Source organism: Pogona vitticeps, chromosome 4, assembly GCF_051106095.1.
Source record: "Pogona vitticeps strain Pit_001003342236 chromosome 4, PviZW2.1, whole genome shotgun sequence".
Classification (NCBI taxonomy): Eukaryota; Metazoa; Chordata; class Lepidosauria; order Squamata; family Agamidae; genus Pogona; species Pogona vitticeps.
In genome coordinates, this window is record NC_135786.1 from 224,836,193 (window position 1) to 224,855,570 (window position 19,378).

General features: G+C 39.8%; 1 protein-coding gene across 8 annotated transcripts in view; it reads right to left on the bottom strand.

Moving 5' to 3' along the window:
* TAF2 (TATA-box binding protein associated factor 2) overlaps nt 1–19,378 on the bottom strand; it is a 96,326-nt gene that overhangs the window by 41,842 nt on the left and 35,106 nt on the right. For all 8 annotated transcript variants that reach the window (XR_012086987.2, XM_072999278.2, XM_078391616.1 and 5 more), the window contains 8 exons: nt 17,776–17,886; nt 16,077–16,270; nt 15,109–15,248; nt 14,238–14,307; nt 12,546–12,655; nt 6,557–6,786; nt 5,609–5,761; nt 4,956–5,061 (listed from right to left, as the gene is read on the bottom strand). Coding sequence is in view for 7 of the 8 variants with exons in the window: in XM_072999278.2 (XP_072855379.2) it covers nt 4,956–5,061; nt 5,609–5,761; nt 6,557–6,786; nt 12,546–12,655; nt 14,238–14,307; nt 15,109–15,248; nt 16,077–16,270; nt 17,776–17,886 (1,114 nt within the window). In the remaining variant the exon portion in view is untranslated. The remainder of the gene's footprint in view (nt 1–4,955; nt 5,062–5,608; nt 5,762–6,556; nt 6,787–12,545; nt 12,656–14,237; nt 14,308–15,108; nt 15,249–16,076; nt 16,271–17,775; nt 17,887–19,378) is intronic.

Genomic DNA, 19,378 nt, shown 5'->3' on the forward strand with positions numbered 1-19,378 from the left:
TAGTTTTTTTTTAATGTTCAGCTTCAGACCATTTTTTGCGTTCTCCTCTTTCACCCTCATTAAGAGGTTCTTTAAGTCCTCACTTTCTGCCATGCTTTTGCATAGTCAATGAAGCAGAAGTAGATGTTTTTCTGGAACTCTCTGGCTTTCTCCATAATCCAGCACATGTTAGCAATTTGGTCTCTAGTTCTTCTGCCCCTTCGGATTGCAGCTTGTACTTCTGGGAGTTCTTGGTCCACATACTGCTGAAGCCTGCCTTGGAGATTTTGAGCATAACCTTGCTAGCATGTGAAATGAGTGCAATTGTATGGTAGTTGGAGCATTCTTTGGCACTGCCCTTCTTTGGGACTGGGATGTAGACTGATCTTTTCCAACCCTCTGGCCACTGCTGAGTTTTCCATTGATGATGATAAAAAAAGCACACTGGTCCTTTGATATTGGGCTGTGGCACCAGGGTGTATGACATGACCTTTAGCCTGGTTTGTTCCTTTTTGCACACCACACATAGAATGATTAAACTGGTAGGGAAAGCCCACCCCCCAATTCTGCGTTGGCTGTCTCTAGCAAGCATGTCATTGCTAGGACCACTCTGGGAACCGTCAGCGGCATAGGTGACTCCCTCTCCTTTGGAGGGACGACCCTTGCCGCAAAGAGTGAGGTCCGCAGCTTGGGAATACATCTGGACCCGGCGCTTACCATGGAAACCCAGGTGGCGTCCGTGGTCCGCTCCGCCTATTTTCATCTATGGCGGATTGCCCAGCTGCGACCATATCTTGATCGGGGGGCCCTCACTACTCTAGTCCATGCGCTCGTAATCTCGAGATTAGACCATTGTAATGCACTCTACGTGGGGCTGCCTTTGAGGCTGACGCGGAAACTTCAGATGGTCCAGAATGCAGCAGCCAGGCTCCTTAGTGGGGTGAGAAAACACCAGCATATCTCCCCCACCCTGGCTGCTTTGCACTGGTTACCCATCCGTTTCCGCGTTGACTTCAAAGTGCTAATGATCACTTATAAAGCCCTAAACGGTTTGGGACCTCAATATTTGGCAGACCGTCTTCTCCCTCCCAGATCTACCCGAATCACCCGACATAGCCAGCAGGGGCGGCTGAGGGGTCTGACGCCGAGAGAGGCCCGGAAGGAAAAAACAAGAAACCGGGCCTTCTCGGCGGTGGCTCCTCGGCTGTGGAACGCCCTTCCAACAGAAATTCGGCTGGCACCCTCGCTGGGTGTTTTTAAAAGCCAGTTAAAAACTTGGCTATTCAAGCAGGCCTTCCCTCCAGTCAATTAAGTATTTCTCTTTTTCTTTTTCTTTGCTATTCCATCTTGGTAATCCTCTCTTTAAATTAATTGTTTTAAATTGAAACTGTAGTTGTAATTTTTATGATTTTATATATTTTTATACTGTTTTGTTTTATTTTGTAAGCCGCCCCGAGTAGACATGGTCTAGAGGGGCGGGGTAAAAATCAAATAAATAAAATAAATAAATAAATAAATAAACCACTGATGATGATTAAATCCTCTGCAAGCTAGCAAAAATTTAATGCAACTTGCTAGGCATGTTGGACACCTTACTACTCCCTATACCACACCATGGCTGGAGTGCAATGTGTTCCAGAAAAAATAGTGCACATCTTTATCAAATTTGGTGCATCCTGCTAGTTCAGTACACAGCCTGTGTAGATTCGATAATATTTTTAATTCAAATAATGTATGATTTCCTTCCTTTCGAATCAAGGGGGTAATGTCGGCATATATAAATTTTTTGGGGGGTAAAAGGTAAAAAAGTTCCCTGACCCCTGGCTTAGACTGTTTAGCTTGTTTAAGAGGAACAGGCTCTGAAGCTGGAGCAGCTTCAGTAGGTCTCTGATGTTTAGAAGTTGTTTTCGAAGTCGAGGACTTTGGTATTGACGGTTTCGATCTGTGTGTCTTCAAGGTCTTAGACGATGCAGATGGAGAATTGGAATGAGCTGGTGTAGCCGATGGACGTTGTTTCGATGATTGAGTAATGGCTTTTTCCATTCCTTTGGTTTGGGAAGTGGCCCTACGGGGAGGTTGGGCCACTTGAACTGGTTGTAAGGATTGTTCCCAAAGTCGGAGTTTTATCCTCGAGAGGCAAGATTGAAGAACTCTGCGCTTAAAATTTTTGCAATGGGTACAGGAGGAAGTTTTATGTTGCTCTCCCAAATAGAAAAGGCACTTAGCGTATCAAATGGAAAGTGAAGAAAAACGGATGATTGTAGTGGGGGTACTGCGCCTGAGCGAGGGGAAAGGAAAAAAAATCTCTGATGATAATGGTTTGATCTAATACTTTAAAAGAAAAAACATTGATAACAGAAAGGAATAAAGAATAAGATCTCTTTCTCTTTTACTCACAGAAGCAGAATTATGAGGCTCTCAATGGGGCGGTTGAAAGAAATTGAAAGGGGACACTTGGCACCAAGGTACTTATACGGATGGGGAGGGACATATTCTAATGTGTTGATTGCTACCGCAGAAGCTCTGGAATCTTCCGCTGAGGCTCCGTGCAGGCACGAATCACCCAGGGTGTGATTCACAAAGGCCACGAAGAAGAATCTACTTTTCAGTTCCCGGCTGATGCTTAGGGTTTTGTACTGTCCAAGGCTATAACTCAATTACTTTGCCATATGCTCTCTACCAAACAGGTTCAGATTATCTCTTTGATCTTCTGAGAAGTGGGTGGAAGGGGCAAGGATAATTGCAAAAGTACAAGGGATAAAAAACTCACAGTAAATCCTACCAAATGTGGAACAGAATCTATCTGAAGTCTATTCTGTGATGGTGTCTGTGCAAAAATGTGTACCTTTTTGCTGGCACTCCTGAGTGCCAACCATTGGAATAATCTGGGATCATCAAAAGACTGATACAGCCTTCTAGTAGTGATCCTTTGGAACCAAGTACAACCAGTTTCTGAGAGTAAAGTTGCTCACATACACTCCAGTTTGGATGCCTCTTCAATGGACTGGAAGTCTCCTTACCACCTGAGACTATATTTGATCGAACTTCAGTTGATCTTGTCTCAGAATAGAGACAAGACACTCAGAGAAGCCCATGATACAATTTGCTCACTTGCTCTGCATCTGTCTTAGATGGTGAAAGCTTTCCTAAGGAATGAAAGCTAGTTGGGCAAGTTTGTCAATTATGATAATTAATTTGCCCTTGTTAGAGGAACATATTTCAGAGACATAGAGGAGGTGATTGTTCGGCCCCTCCTTAAAAAAACATCACAGGGATTTAATGACTTGTGGAATTCTTTGCTAGCTTCTACTAGCCTTTTAGAAGTCTATGTGCTCAAGAGTATTATTATTATTATTATTATTATTATTATTATTATTATTATTATTATTATTATTATTATTATTATTATTATTATTATTATTATTAGTAGTAGTAGTAGTAGTAGTAGTAGTAGTAGTAGTAGTAGTAGTAGTAGTAGTAGTAGTAGTAGTAGTAGTATTTTAGTATTAGTATTAGTATTATTATTATTAGTAGTAGTAGTAGTAGTAGTAGTAGCAGCAGCTTTATCTATATGCCACATTTCTCCCAACAAGGGACCCAAAGCGGCTCACAACATTAAAATTCACATAATTCAAAAACACAATAAGTTAAATATTAAAAGATAAATTAAATAATATATGATTTAAAATACAATTAAAAGATTAAAACATGAAAATATAAAAAAGATTAAAATTATCTGCTAAAATGGGGTTCAGGGATTCAGTTATAATTGTTAAAAGCCTGCATGGAGAAATGGGTCTTTAGCTTTTTTCGAAAGGGAAGGAGCCATCCTGATCTCCTGAGGGAGAGTGCTCCATAGTCTAGGAACTGCCACAGAGAATCTAGGAGTACAGTACACCCAAGCTGCAGACACCCAAGGCCCTCTCCCGGGTCCCCATCAGCTGTGCTTGTGCTGGCAATGGGACCAAGAGGGTCTCCTCTGCTGATCTTAATTGCCAAGAAAGTGCATGTAGGAAGATACGGTCCTTTAGGCAGCCTGGGCTCAAGCTGTATAGGGTTTTATAGGTAGTGACCAGCACTTTGAATTGGGCCCGGAAATGGACTGGTAGCCAGTACAGTTCTTGTAACAGGTGCATTATATGCTCCCTGTAGCTGGCCCCAGTCAGTAGTCTGGCTGCAGATTTTTGCACCAGCTGAAGTTTCTTAACTGTCTTCAAAGGCAGCTCCACACAGAGTATGTTACAGTAATCCAAACAGGATGTAACTAAGGCATGTGTCACTGTAGCCAGATCCAATATCTCAAGGAGCTGGCGCACCAGCTTTAGCTATGCAAATGCACTCCTGGCCACTGCTGAAACCTGGGCATCCAAGCTTAGGGATGAATCCAGGAGTACAGTACACCCAAGCTACAGACCTGAATTGTCAGAGTGTAACCCCATCCAGCACAAGTATTATCCCTATTCCCTCACCTGCCTTCTGACTAACCAGGAGCACCTCTGTCTTGTCTGGATTAAGTTTCAGTTTGTTTGCCCTTATCTAGCCCATTACTGGTGCCAAGTGCTGGTTTAGAGTCAAGACAGCTTCCTTGGAATTAGGTGGAAAGGAGAGACAGAGTTGGGTGTCATCTGCATACTGGTGACACCAAAATTTTATACAATTTGTTTTAAATTGTTTTATGATGTACACCTCCGGGAGATCCCATGATATAGGGTGGTACAGAAATATTCTAAATAAATAAATAATAAATTATCTTAAGGAGGGTACTAAGAAAGAAAGCAGATATAATAATGACATTTAGCACACACTACCTACCCACTTGGCATAAAAAAAAACAAATGAATCCCCATCTAGTATTTTGCAGCTTCATTAGACTCCACCTGAATAACTACGAGATTACTAAGATCCAGACTGAAGAGAATAATGTAATTTACAAGCAGGATAACATCTGGCCAATGAGCTGCCACCATTTAACCTACCTGGTGTTGATGGCCTTTCCAGCATGTTCAAATGATGGTAGATAAAAGCTTGGCTATCATGAACAGTGTCCATATCAATCTCTTCTTCTTCTTGGGAGTTTGAGAACTGTAGCATGAGAAAATGAAAAGAAATGTAGGGAATGCTGATTAATCTGTCTAAATACATATTTTAACTCACTGACATATGAAAAGGTTTTACTACAGAAAATTATTCAAAAGAACATGAACATTATGGGGGGAAAACCCAACAATGCATATTAACCACACAGCCCTAATCAGAGATAGGCATCCCGAACCAACTAAAATCCTGAGAATGTTAATTTGTGGCATTTAAGATAAGGATGTTATACAAACAAAAGAAATGAAGCTGACTATGGGATCCTTCATCACAGCTGCACATGATGACAGCTCCCCATTACTGTGGGATAGAGAAAGCCAGAGTAGCATCTGGACACTTCAATATTAATTTTTATTCTTATATTATTTGATACTAAGACCATTTTTCAGAGCATGTTCCAAAAGAGGTAAGGTGATGATGCTTGTCACCACACAAGAATGAGATTTGACCAGATGTATCATTAGATGCTTATGACAGGGCTGTCTGGCATCCTCTGTTAAAACCATCACTTTAGGTAATAACTCCAATGGCTTACTCTTATTTTGAGCTTGACTTTACTGTCTTCGGCCTTCTCAAGGATCTGGCCTGGCTCCAGTGGAGATCCTAAGGGTGTGTCAGCCTTCCGCTTCAAACCTTGCTGATGAGGAAGGGGGATTACTGATGTTTCCTTAACAAGATGATCCTCCTCCTGAAAAACCAATTAAAACTCTGAAATGTAAAAGCATTTTATCTAAAAGAAATACTAGTGGCAGCAAGAATGGAAATGGCAATAATTCATTCAAGACAATTCACATAGTATCCCCTATGCAGCTGCAGAAGTAGTTATAGCTAATCCACACATCTTGTTAAATATAATGGAAAAGGATTTCAGTCTCCATAGTTGCCAAATTACTAATACAACACCTTATACAATGAAGGACATTTCTTACAAAAACAGTTTAGGGATGTTCTGAGTGGAGCACTGGGCCTAATGAAGGGATGGTATTAACAAATCATTTGATTGTGACTGTTACAAAAGCAGCTGGGTCTTTATAGTGAGGTACGGTGACCTTTCCACAGAACTCTTTTAATATTGTCCCTTTTGAGGAGCATATTTCTGTTAGTAAAAAGTATGTCTGCTTAGGTGTAAAGGCCAAGGGCCCTTGAAGTTCACCAAGAGGCATATACCACTGAAATCCCTACCACTGCCCACAGAAGCATTTTCTGCTAATAAAGTTTTACATCTCGTATAAGGCACATACCAACTCACATTTCTGGAGGAAAATGAGCGAGGAAAGTATTCATGATGAATCAACTGGCAGAGTGTGGGTGGAGAGAAGCACACAATACAGGCATACCCCCAGGTGGAGACACAGAACAGATTTATGACAAGGCAAAATTAGCAGAATGAGAACAAGAAAACGGAGGATTTTTTTTTTTTAAAGTAGTAAACTGAAGTACTCTGAGTCCCAGGGAGGGCTCTGTAAGAACAAGAACTGCTTACCATACTTTGGAAGCCAACTATTTGACCCATATTGTTGGAATTGTTGGGAGGTTCCGGCCCACTCGCCCCAGCCTCAGGGATGATGGTAGGATTCAGCACGGCTTTCTTTTCTTTCAGGTTGAGGACCAATCCAAGCTCTGGCAGTGGCAAGCAGGAAGGCCTGCTGAGACCAAACAGCGTGAAGTACAGGTCAACAGCACCACAACGCAGCCTCCAGTCATGAGAGGTACCTATAAAGGAAGGGGAGAAAGCAAAACCTCTTCATCACCTTCTCACATTGCCAAGTGGTGTTTATTCTCAAGCTAGTTCTGGGGCAAGCTATCACCAGGGCTTTAAGAAATGAGACAATTTTTGCCTTTCCGATAGAGATAAATTTGTCACTTTCCGTATGGCACGGTTTATCTCTACATTGATAAAAATGAAATCTGTATCCCCTGCCTCTACCAATTAAGTCAATACCTAAATAACTGTATCCTTGGGGTTATTCCCTTCGTGATAGGTGCTTGCTGCTAGCATTGGTTAATGTTTTCCATCTATCTTTGTCCTCTCCTTAGATGCTAAAATTTTGTGTTGTAATAGAAATCAACCTGATTCTAAATGGCTTTTAAAATTTCATTGTACTATATTCTAATGGACTATATTATAGTCTTTATATCATTTTATCCGATGTATGTTGCAATGGCCTGTGTGCCACGCAATAAACTTATTTTGCTTGCTTGCTTGCCTATGTGCACATATCACCACAGAAACACAGATGCACCACAGAATAATGGGGGAGGACACGCTAATTAGTAGTAATGATTTGTGTGTTGCTACTGCTTACAATTGTATTGCAACTTAATTTCTGATCACAGCAAATGCAAAGTAATTGGCATAATCATCAATATCTCCCACAGAATCAAGCTGGGATTTTACAACTAGGTCAACTCCCAAAATAAAGGGAATTGTGCAGAACAGGATGACATAAATTTACACATGGGCCTTTAATAAAATACAGTGCTTGTTCCAGCGTAGGGACGTAAAGGCTGCCCTGCTGGAAAAGGATACACTTAGAAATATTATTAGCAACAATCTATGTCTTGCCAAACTTTATCTTGAGCCAACAGTTTATGTTCTGCAGTACAAATAGCCATTTGTAATTCCAAAGTTGCTAAATCAAGCTGGATCAAGCAGCAGTTTCACCACCTGGCCCTTCTATCTAATGCTACAGAAAATTCCACATGTTATATTAATAACACGTTACCTTTCTCACTTCCAACCCAGTAACCTGCACTCCATAAAACAGGGAAGGCCAACATCTGCCAAAAACAGATCTGACATTCATTTTGCGTACCCCTTAGGTTTTTGGTTAAATACTGGGAAGCATGAACAACCAGTGTTTATTTAAAGCAGTGATTCCTAACTTTGGGCCACCAGATGTTCTTGGACTAAAAATCCCAGAAGCCTTCACCATAGCTGTGCTAGCCAGGATTTCTGGTCCAAGAACATCTGGAACCCAATGTGGGGAACCACTGATCTAGAGCCCTTTCAGTGATCTTTCTTGAACTACAGCCTCCCTACCCCTAAAGGCTTGTCCCAAATATTTATTGAACACCCTCAAATTTCAAAACACAACTTACAAAGCATGGCTAGGTGAAGATTATGTTTAATGTCAAAAGGGCCATTTAAAAACAAACATCTAGACAGGCACATAATAGAACTTACTGAAGAGAATCCCCCAACTGTTACATATTTTTATCTCCTAAGATTCTGTTTAAGATCTCTAATAGAAAAGCACACTGCAGTAGCCTTACAGAAGAAGAAGAAATTACAGGACTAGGAACGTTACAAATCGAACTTCTGCTCCTACTGTACTCTGCATTACCACTGCCATGACACTTGCACCATTTCATCATTTTCCATTTCATGTTGGCTATAACCAAGAAAGCTTCCGCTACCTGCACCGTGCAGAAATCTTTTGTAATTAGCACATTTTAATTTTTTCAGTTTATATTATTTATATGATGTCTTTCTTCCCATAGCGGACCCAAGGCTGCTCACGAAAGATAAAACCGCCTAGAGTGGACGAGTAGTCCAGATAGGTGGGGTATAAATCAAATAAATAAATAAATAAATAAATAAACAAACAAACAAGTAAGCAAACAAACAAACAAACAAACAGATTAAAAACATGATATAAATATAATGTTTAAAAAACAAAATTAAACATATATTAAGATTTTTTTTTTAAAAAAAACTTTTTTTTAAAAATTCAAAAACATGAAAAAAAAACTCTAATTAAAAAACCAGCATTCCTGCGATAACTTGCAGCTTAAAAACCTGCTTGAAGGGGAAGGTCTTTGCCTGGCAATCTGGCTTCTCAGAGTACTGTATTGTAAAGCCTGGGAGCAGCCACTCAGAAGGCCTTCTCTCATGCCCTCACCAAACCAACTTGGGAAGGTGGTGGAACTCTGAGAAGGGCCTCCCCAGAAGATCTTAAAATCTGAGAAGACTCATGTGGGGTGATGTGATCCTTCAAATATCCAAGCTGCTGGCTTTCTCTTCAGACAAGCTTTCCCTCAGTGACTGAGGCTACCTAAACGTGATCTTTTTAGATGGATCGTTATACATCACTGCTTTGACTGTGTTTTTTATATCGCCTGCCTCTCTCATTTCTAAGAGGGGTATTTTGTTTGTTCTTTTTTAATATTTCTATTCTTAGTGTTTTTTGCTTTAAAATATTGCCTTCTAATGATGAATGCCACCTTTGTAGACTCATGGTTTTTTTCCCTTAAATATTGTAAGCCACTTTGGGTCCTTTTCTAAGGAGAAAAGTGGGGTAAAACTATTTTAAATCAGTCAATCAAACAAACTATGCAGATAGTTCAAACGGCCAGTATTTTGATGTATCTGAAAGTATGCTGCATTAGAAGTTTATTGAGTAGACAGTTTCCAGAGGAAAACAAATAAAAGGAGTATATCTTAAACAAAACTTAGCATACAGGAAAATTACGACACAGACTCTGGTGGATGGAAGAATCACGAGTCTGCATCTATGGATATACAGACCCCTTCACCATGATAAGACTTTTCAGAATATCTGGGAAAACACAATGAAATTAATCTCAACTGTTCTTGTCATCCAAACCTGAAAACGCTCCAGAAGATAAGAAACCAGAGATTAGTTCCCCCCACCAATTCTTTAGCAAATCACTCAATCCTTATTAAGTATGCAGCACCTTCTACAGTATCTAAAGAAAACAGGCTGCTGAAGTATTAATTTGTTCATGTGTAGAATTAGTGTAATAACAAAAACATGGTAATTTTATCTTAACTGATCAGCAAACAACTTCATTGCTATTAAAGCAGATAGTGCTTTTTCAAAGAAATTAAAATGTAAACACCATTAGGCATTTGTAAAACATTTTTGAATGTTATGGAATCCACCAGTTTTCGTCTCCTAGATTCCAGCCCTTCACAAGATGAGCAATAAGAAAACCAAGATCTGTTATCCTTTATGGTCTCTTAGGCATTAAGAAGTTCTAAACAAGTAAACCTAGCAGGACCTGGGGAGGGGGAAGAGGTCCTTATAAATATTCTTACTGGCACAGATTTTGAAATTGCTCTTTACGGAAAGCATGATTTGGGCAAAAGATTCCATGAGATGCATACTCTTAATATACATAAAAAATCAAGAGTATCTTTTACTATCACTCCTTTTATAACAACAAGGTCAATGAGTTAAAGACTAACTTTGTATAATGAATTCTCTTGACAGGGGAAAAAAAAGGAACAAGAACTCTCTAGTGGAAAGATCCAAACTGTTTACTTCCTGAGTTTCACATCTGGTAAATCTTTCCAAAAAATTAACTGAGGCAGGTCTCATCATCTAGCCCCACATGGTTTCAGCTGCCTGCTGGTGCAGCTGTAAGCTTCGAGGCACTAAAAATAATGATGCACAGAGAGCACACAGCCATTAATGTCCCCTGGAAGAATACATATAAAACTTTCAAAGTAAGCAGTATAAAACAACATGCCAAATTTTGGAGACCAATTTGTACTATAAGAGGGATCTGGTACAAAAAACAAAAAACAAATTGAACTTAATGGAAGGGTGATTTTTCTGCAACTTTTTTTTGCTTCCTGAAGGAATATCCAGTGGGGCAGAGGGAGGGTGCAAGTTCACACGAATCTTCCAGGAAAAGAACCACAAGTATCTTATTCAAGGCCCTTTCCAGAAAAAGGTATAAAGAGTTTCCCCAGAACAACATTTTCTGTATCATGCAAGTCAGATATAACCAGTGTTTATTACAAGCATGAGTATTGCCTTTGAATAATAGTTGTTGGAGAACACAAGTAGGACAGAGTTAAAGCCTTCGGGATTTGCTGGTGGGCTTCCAAGAAGCCGATGGTTGGCCACTGTGGGAAGCAGGATGCCGGAACTCCCATAAAACTGGAAGCTCCTTAAAGACACCATGACTAACACCATTGACAGACTTATCCTCCATGGATTTGCTAATCCTCTTTTAAATCCATCTAGGCTAGCAGCCATTGCCACATCTTGTAGCAGCAAATGCCATAATTAATTAAATGGTGTTTGAAGAAGCATTCTCTTGTCTTCTCACACGGATCAATCTTACTGGAACACAAACTCCAATAGCAGGGTATGAAATGCAACTGTAGTATAAAGTCGGGAACCCTCATTCTCCAAGATCATTACAAACGAACTGGATTAAATTTCCAAACTAATTCTGAATTCATATATGACTTAGAGCACTTGAGCAGCTGCTGCCTGCAATGGTCCCCACTCCCCCTGCAACTTGTCCTATCCACGCTATATCAATCATTGCACAGGAGGACTTCTAATTCTGTGACTGAACAAAACCCCGAAGGGTCTTATGGCACCTTAAATGTTAGCAAATTTTGTTTGGCACACATTTTTGTGAATGTCTTAACATATTCAGATGAATAGACTCCAGAAGACTTTCCTGTTTCTGATCCAACAGACTAACACTCTTACCCTGCCCTCCTCCTCAACCCTGCAATCTGACCATACCATGACTCTGCTCCTGTGACGGCTACTGGAATATGAAGTTCCTTGTCCTGTAGAAAAATACCCCCTCCCCCTCCCTGTTATCACATGACAACCTACTTCTAAGTCTGAACAGAACAGTGAAGGAACATGCCATAGGAACATGTAGGAGTGTTCGCAAGGTTCTGGGGGTGGTATCTGCATGCTTGCTATGCTACCCAAAGCCAGTCAGAAAACAAAAAATACTGAGAGTTCCTATTACTAACATACTTAGCAGTATGATGAACTGAGTACTGACCAAAAGGCAACCCTGTACGCAACAACAGGTTTTACTAGAATGGAAGGCAGAATCCAAAGAACAGGAGTTTGCATCTGATACAGCAACCTCAAGAGACTGTACTTGTCAGTGTACTAGAAGGAAGACTGTGTAGGAACGTCATGTATTGCTCTGAGTTCTACTAAGAAATGCAGGACATAGACTAAAATAAAGTAAAATGTCCTACCGTATGCAGTGAGAATTACTTCTGTGTAAAAATGTTGGAGATTGTGTTTTCAGCAATTTCTAATTGCTTGTAATGTCTTGGCAGCCAAACATTCGCTTTAGCATTTACACTTCCAATTATCTTTTTGAAGGATTGCCCTCTAATTTGTATGGGTGTTTCTCTGTCTAGTAAAACCAAGGTGCCAAGAAGCGTGCATGTTTGCAGAAGCACCATTCCTACAGTCACCTCGTCTTTTGATTCAGGTAGGGTTAAAACTGGGCAATGTCAAAAGTGGGCACATGTTTTTGACTGGCAGTGTGAACAAACTATCACCAAAAAAGTAGGCCATTTGGTGAATGAGTAAATAAATAAATAAACAAGCAAGCAAACAAACAAACAAACAAACAAACGAATGAATGAATAATGCTGGGGAGATCCTTGCATTGCTATGTAGGGACAATGGTTTAACAAGGTAAACCATTTTTTAACAACTAACCTGAATTCATAAGTTTCCACAGCTGATCCACTAGTGCCTCATTGCACAACGGAGATTCCATGTTCTTGGTAAATGGTGGGTTCTTCGTCAACATGCTCAATATTTTATGCCTGAAAGAAAATAACGATCAACTTTCAATCCACATTAAATCTGACGTTTTCATTTCCATGCTTTTCATTTTCTTTGGTTTCTTTTGAGCCTCCATAGTTTCATATCGGGATTACAAGATCCTTGATGCAAACATTTCAAGAAATCAAGTTCAATGCACTTACACAAGAATCTAAATATGTATCAAATAGTCATTTTAAAGAAAAAGTTTGGGGGCAGTAATGGTCAGTGGAAAAAACGAGGAAAGAGCCCAAGACGGAAAAACCTGAAAAGAGCCTGCAGTGTTCAAAGGCTGTCATTATCCAGGTCACCAGGGGTACAGTCTCGTACTGGCAAACTCTCTAAACTTAAAACCGGCAGGCAAAATGTTCGCTACAAACCTATCATTTATAATCTTTGTCCCCCAACTGCGGACTTGAAACCAATTTATATTTTCCTAGGTATCCAAATATAACAGTGGCCAACTTTGCCTCATTACACTGAACTAGTGTGGATTTTTTTTCCCCTCTATCTGAAAAGAGAAATGTTGTTGGAAGGTCCTCCAGCTATGGCCATGGTTTTAAATGCTCCCTTGAAGAGATGTGGGTAGTTGCTAGGACAGGCACAAGAAACTTCCTATATTCTTAGCAGTCTTAGGGTTTTGCTGAGGGGACAACACTCATACTAATTTCTCAGGAAAATGGAGAAGTGCTGCCCTCTTGCTCAATAGCTATAAATTATCCTCATCTCCACACTAAGACTGGTAGTCTGTTGACTTAGGCAGTAACAAAATATTACTAATGTTTTGGTGGGAAGTGAAAGATTTTTCTGTTCTTTTCTGAAAGGACTGCCATGCCCTATGAGAACAAGACAGCTCAGTATATTTCTGGCCAAAATCCTGTTAATATAGCCTGTGCAGTGGGAATGACATCACTGTTAGCAGCAGACTGATGCTGATTAAAGACTTCCTTTTTTGATTTCGGGGTGCCTACGGCTTTCATGAACTGATACAAACTTGGTGCAGCCCAAAATGGAACAAGGAAGTCTTTAACTAGTGGCATTCTGCTGCCGCTGATGGCATAATTCCTATTTTACAGGTGGAAGCCTCTGTCTCGGAAGCTAAGGAATAATGGATGTGATTATTGCCTGGCTACCCCTTTCCTGTTTCTTAGATGAAAACAAAGACAGAATATGATTTTTTTTAAAAAAAATTAACACAGACCTATAACCTGAATTAATATTTTTACATGAATTACTGGAGAAACTCTTGACAGAGAAACATAGAATCACAGAATAATGGAATATGAAGCAGCCTATAAAGCTACTGAGTTCAATTTCCTGCTCAGTGTTAAAGCTCCCCACCTCTTAAGGTAATTGGTTTCATTTTCATACTGTTCTAACAATTAGGAAGCTTTTTCTGATATTCAGCCAAAATCTGGGGGAGTGCAACTGACAAAATCACTCCTTAAATATCTGACTTACATTGAAAGCCCTAAGAGGGTCACTGTAAGTCAGTTCTGACTTGATGGCAAACAACTGATATGTACTTCAAGAAACACAGTAAATGGAAATTATATAGATTTGACTGCCATTGTGGTGACAAACCTGACATATGGTACAGGGTCACTCTGTACCATATTAAGCAGCCACTGGAGTTCCTCGTAGCTTCTGTCAACTATAAAAGAAAAATACAGGACGCATTAAACAAGATAATGGAACTTTTAAAAAAAGATGTGGTCAGAAAAGCTAATCAGAATTTATTGATTGAAGTCCTCTTTTTTTAACATAATACGTCATGCTGGAGTAGGCCCACTGAATCCGTGGGAATTTGGTGAGGCAGCTCCTACGTAAGTGACACCAGGGATAGAGACCTGAGTTGCAGGACTGGGTGTCAATTTGGATTTAAATTGCATTGGTGACTTGACTCGGATATTTTTTTCTTTTGTTTTTCGCCCAATAACTGACATGACTCGTGACTTGGAACCCACCCGCTCCTCCATTTTATCTGAGGAAAAGAGCTTGTTTTTAATAGGTACTTGGACTTGAGACTCAGGACATGGTATCAAGGACTCAGACTTGGTACCAAAGACTCTGACTCAGACCTTGGACTCAGACCCAAAGACTTTCCAACCTCCAAATGCCACTGATGCAAATGGGTTTACTAAAGTTGCACACTTCTAAAGCAAGTCACAATTAGGGTAAGCCTATTTGAATTAAAAAAAATTGATGCATTCAGAAATACCTGCAGTGTGGTGGCTAAGAATGTTCCCTGTGATCCCAGCTTTTAAAAACCAAAATCTGTTCCTATCTGTACTTTACCAATCTGGGCAGCATTTCTTGGTTATTTTCGTGTATAACATCATGCTGGAAAAGTGGGGGGAAAACTAGGAACTGACTTGCATATAAAGCCTGTAAGTGTCTTTAAAGTACCACAAGTTTGTCCTGCGATGCACTAAATGGTAAAAGAAAAAGTAACCTTTTGTGTAGTCAACAACTGCCTCCAATGCTGCTATTCGGACATCCACAAAGTGGCCGTATTCTGCATAGGACTTAAAGACAGCTGGGTCACTTGGGACATGCCCGTTCTTCTGTAGGACCCGAATGGCATTCAAGCAGCTATGTATATGAAGGAAAGGGAGGAAAGTTAGAGGGGAAAAAACAGGCAGATTCTGAATTCATCATCAGAGGACAGAAAGGAAAGTATTTTGGCATCATTATGGCCTATCACTGATTAATTTTAAAAGTTTTAAGCTATGCTCCATTTATATTTTGATATGTTCCTTTGAGCTGCACTTCAGAATTAGACAAACATAACAGTAATCAAAGAGGACTGCTCTTGACTTCCAAAGACTTGTAAAGAAAGTTCAGGACCATTAACTTTCTTCATGTTGCATAAAAGAAAAGAAAATCCAATCCATGCTAAGATAAAATTAGCAGTTAAATATAAATGCAGGTTAAATATTAGGAGATGCTTGTAGCTTTCTTCCCTTCAACTTTCCTCATGTGCTGCTCAACCCATGGGCTGGGTCCATACTAGTGAAGTGACTAGGACTTACTCATATCCTACAGTAGAACTTATGAAAATACAGAAAGAAAGTCTCCATAAGCAAGAGATTCTATTTTTTGTTATTCAAGACCAAAAGAAAACAGAGTCAAGATTTCAACTGCTACAAATAATCTACTTTTAGAAGTGCTTAATGATACATTTTCTCCCAAGACAGTGTTTATAAAATTACTTTCTAGGCGCCTATTAAATCTCTCTTCTATCTCCTGGCTCCTGTATGTTTATTGACAATAGCGAGAAAGCTATTACAGGTTACGCTGAGTAAAATCTGAATAACTAAATCAGGATCAACTGTGGAAAAGGGTAAAGTAAAAAATAATATGGGACTAACTTTTTTCAGATACACATTTGCAGACGTTCAAAATGTTTACGTGCCATACCTGACCGTAATGGTGTGCCTGTAACTAGGTAGCAGCTTCTCCATGTTTAAGAACCTGGTAATTTCCTCAAGAATAAGGCGCACATCAGGATTTAGATTATCCAAGGTTCGAGCTTCATTGTTCACACTGACTGCAGGCGTTACAGAATTTGCAAGCGCATCTATTAATTCGGCACGGTAATAGTTATCTGAAAACTGAAGTCAAAGATCAATATATGAAACAACAAGCAATGCACATTTTTAAAAAAACAAACAAAGAGAGCACCCACCAAAGACACATTCCGCTAAACACACTTCTGTAGTCAAGGATACCCTTCTGACATTAGTTAGGCATGGGTAAATCTTATTGTCTTCTATGGAACATACGCATGAATAAACTACATGCAAGACTGAGTCCAAAGAACACGTTTATTTATTTGATTTACACCCACTCTTTGGACTATAGGAGACCCCAAAGCAGTTTATAATATAGATTAAAAGCACATACAATGATGTCCAAATAAAAAGCAAGACAATTCAAGAGCAATCCTAAACCATTTGCAACGTCTAGAGAAAAGTTAAATCCATCCAGAACTCTGGAAAATAGGAAGTTTGATCTATAGGTTAGATGAGGAAGAGCCGACAAAGCTTCTTGTGAAAAGCCATTTTATACTCTTGGCACTGCTACTGGAAAGGCCTTATCTGAAGTGCCAAACGTTTTTTTTAAAAAATTCTATAGGGATAGCTGCATTACTGTGTAGTCTATTACGGACTGCTGCCCCTCAAACCTTAGGTCAAATAAAAGGTTTCAGTCTTCAGAATGCCACGAGACTCTATAGTGTCTTTGAAGGCAATAGACGGTAGAACAGGGCCTCCAGTTGCAACAGGGGGAAGAGAATCAATAAACCAATCCCAAACCATGTAGTGGGGTTCATAGATAATTATCAGATAATTAAAATTTACCCCAAAAGAGCTGAAAGCTCGTGTAATTCATGTAACACTGGATTACAAAGCTTCAGGAAGCAGATGATAGCAAGCATTCTGCTGCTTTTTGCCTTAGCTAAGAATTTTGACAACTTTTCATGTAGTGTGTTGCAATTATCTCTCATGGATGTGACCAAATAATGCATGATTGTGAGCAGAACTGTTTTTTCCAAGGAATGGCATGGATGGTAGTAATCAACCATGGCTAAAGGTGTCCAAGACACCCGTGGGCCCAGCAATAAACTGAGAATTCAGAAGGAAAGCCAGGTCAGTGAGCACCAACCGATTATGAACCTTATACTTCAAAAGGGAATCCAACTCCATCCATAGTCGTCTCTACTCCTAGTTCTGGAATAGCTTTTCCAGTGAGGAGCAGCATGTCTCAGTTATTTGGATTAAATCTCTGTTTATTTGCCCGTATCCAATCTATAATAAACAGGATCTCAGGACCTCCACAGAATTCTTAGCACTGATTTAAAAAGAGAGACAAAAGCTCACTCCATGGACTTACTTCTGAATGCATAAAGGAGTCTCCAGGAACACACAGGGTTAGGCTCAAGGAAGAATAAGGAGAAAGGCATGATAAGATGAAGGAGGACAAGACCATTCCACATTGTAACATTTGTTGCAGGCTTAATGTGTATCACACGTAAACACATGCCAATCTCATAATTGTCTTTTGCACATCAAAAACAGTGAGGTCACAAAGAAACAGTGGGGTGAAACAAAATTTTTACCTTATTTTTTCTATTGTCGTTGTATTTGATTAAGTCTAAAATGAATGTCAAAACCTCTTTCGGACACAAATTATGAACATCTCTTAGCAAAGCCATTGCAACAGGCATGGTCTGTGAAAAAGGATAAACATTAATGAGGAATTATTCTAATTTGAATAAACAAATAAATCATGCGAAAATCATTTCTGCATCCTCATAATACCCTTTGGTTTCCCAGAACAATGATTTTTTTTACTACAACTCCCAGAAACCGGTATGTGACTATGCTGGCTGGGAATTCTGGGAGCCATAGTCTTAAAAAAACAAAAAACACTCAATAGCTGTAATTTACTAGTCTATTCTCTTTTTGGGAATTGACTGGTACCCTTTTAAATACTGGGATTGACATCAAGCATCCTAGATGGTTAAGATGCTATCTTAGTTGCCATCTCCACAGTGAATTGCAATTAATCCATGAAATTGCAGTGGTGCCTCGCAAGACAATTGCTTCGCATGACGATGAATTTCCTTTACGATGACGTTTTCGGAGCGATCTTGCGCTTCGTTTAATGATGCTTCCTATGGGCGATTTTCGCTTTACGATGTTAAGGACCTTGCCTCGCAAGACGGTTAAGTTTTAGGTCCCTGTTTTTCGCTTTACAATGTTTTTGACAGCTTGTCTTTTAATGGTCTCTGTTTCGTTACACTGCTGTCTTCGCTTGGGAACCGCGTTTCGCTTAACAATGTTTCCTATGGCATTTTTCGCTTTGTGATGACAATCTGTTCCCATTGGAACGGATTATCAGGTTTTCAATGCATTTCAATGGGAAAACGTGTTTCGCAAGACGATGTTTACGCTTAACAGTGATTTTTGCGGAATGAATTAACATCGTCTTGCGAGGCACCACTGTAAATGCACAGCATGAAGTTAGACTTCTTTTCAGTTCTGAACCTAGCATTCCCTTATTTCACTTTATCTAAACTGGGTGCTCTTTTTGCCACTGAAAGCTTCAGATCAACAGTATATCTACCATATAGTGGCAGATGGGATTTTGCCTCCCCTTTCCCTCATTTCAGCTCGTGAGGATTAGGAGATTTAAATTTCCCCTTCTAGATTGTCAAGATGGCACACCTCCCTTCCATTCCCGCTCCCACAATGGCAACTGTTGAGAAATGCACACTTTCAGTGCTCGCAACACAGATCAGCTGGGCAGCACAAAGCAGGAGACAATAACTCCCATAGGATTGACACATATTCGCCAAAAGCCATACATGGGTCACAGTTTGCCCATATGCGCATTAATGACTATGTGTGGAATTATTTTGACAGAGAGAGAAATATTAAATGCCCCTCTCATTGTTTGTGCATGTGATTATATAAATCTTCCAGTGTGTCCCTCCTGCTTAGCTCTCTGTTATTTGTTCTTAATAAATAATCCTGACATTCTCAAGCGTTTCTTTTCAGGTAAAAATGCTTCTGACCCTGATTCCCACTTTGGGTATTTCAAGTATGGGCAACACACTGATTTCTCTCTCTTCAGAATGGTGCTGCCATTTTCCTGGCAACCGTATCCAACACCTACAAGATTTGGAGTTTTTCATTCATTATTCTAGCCCTTAAATC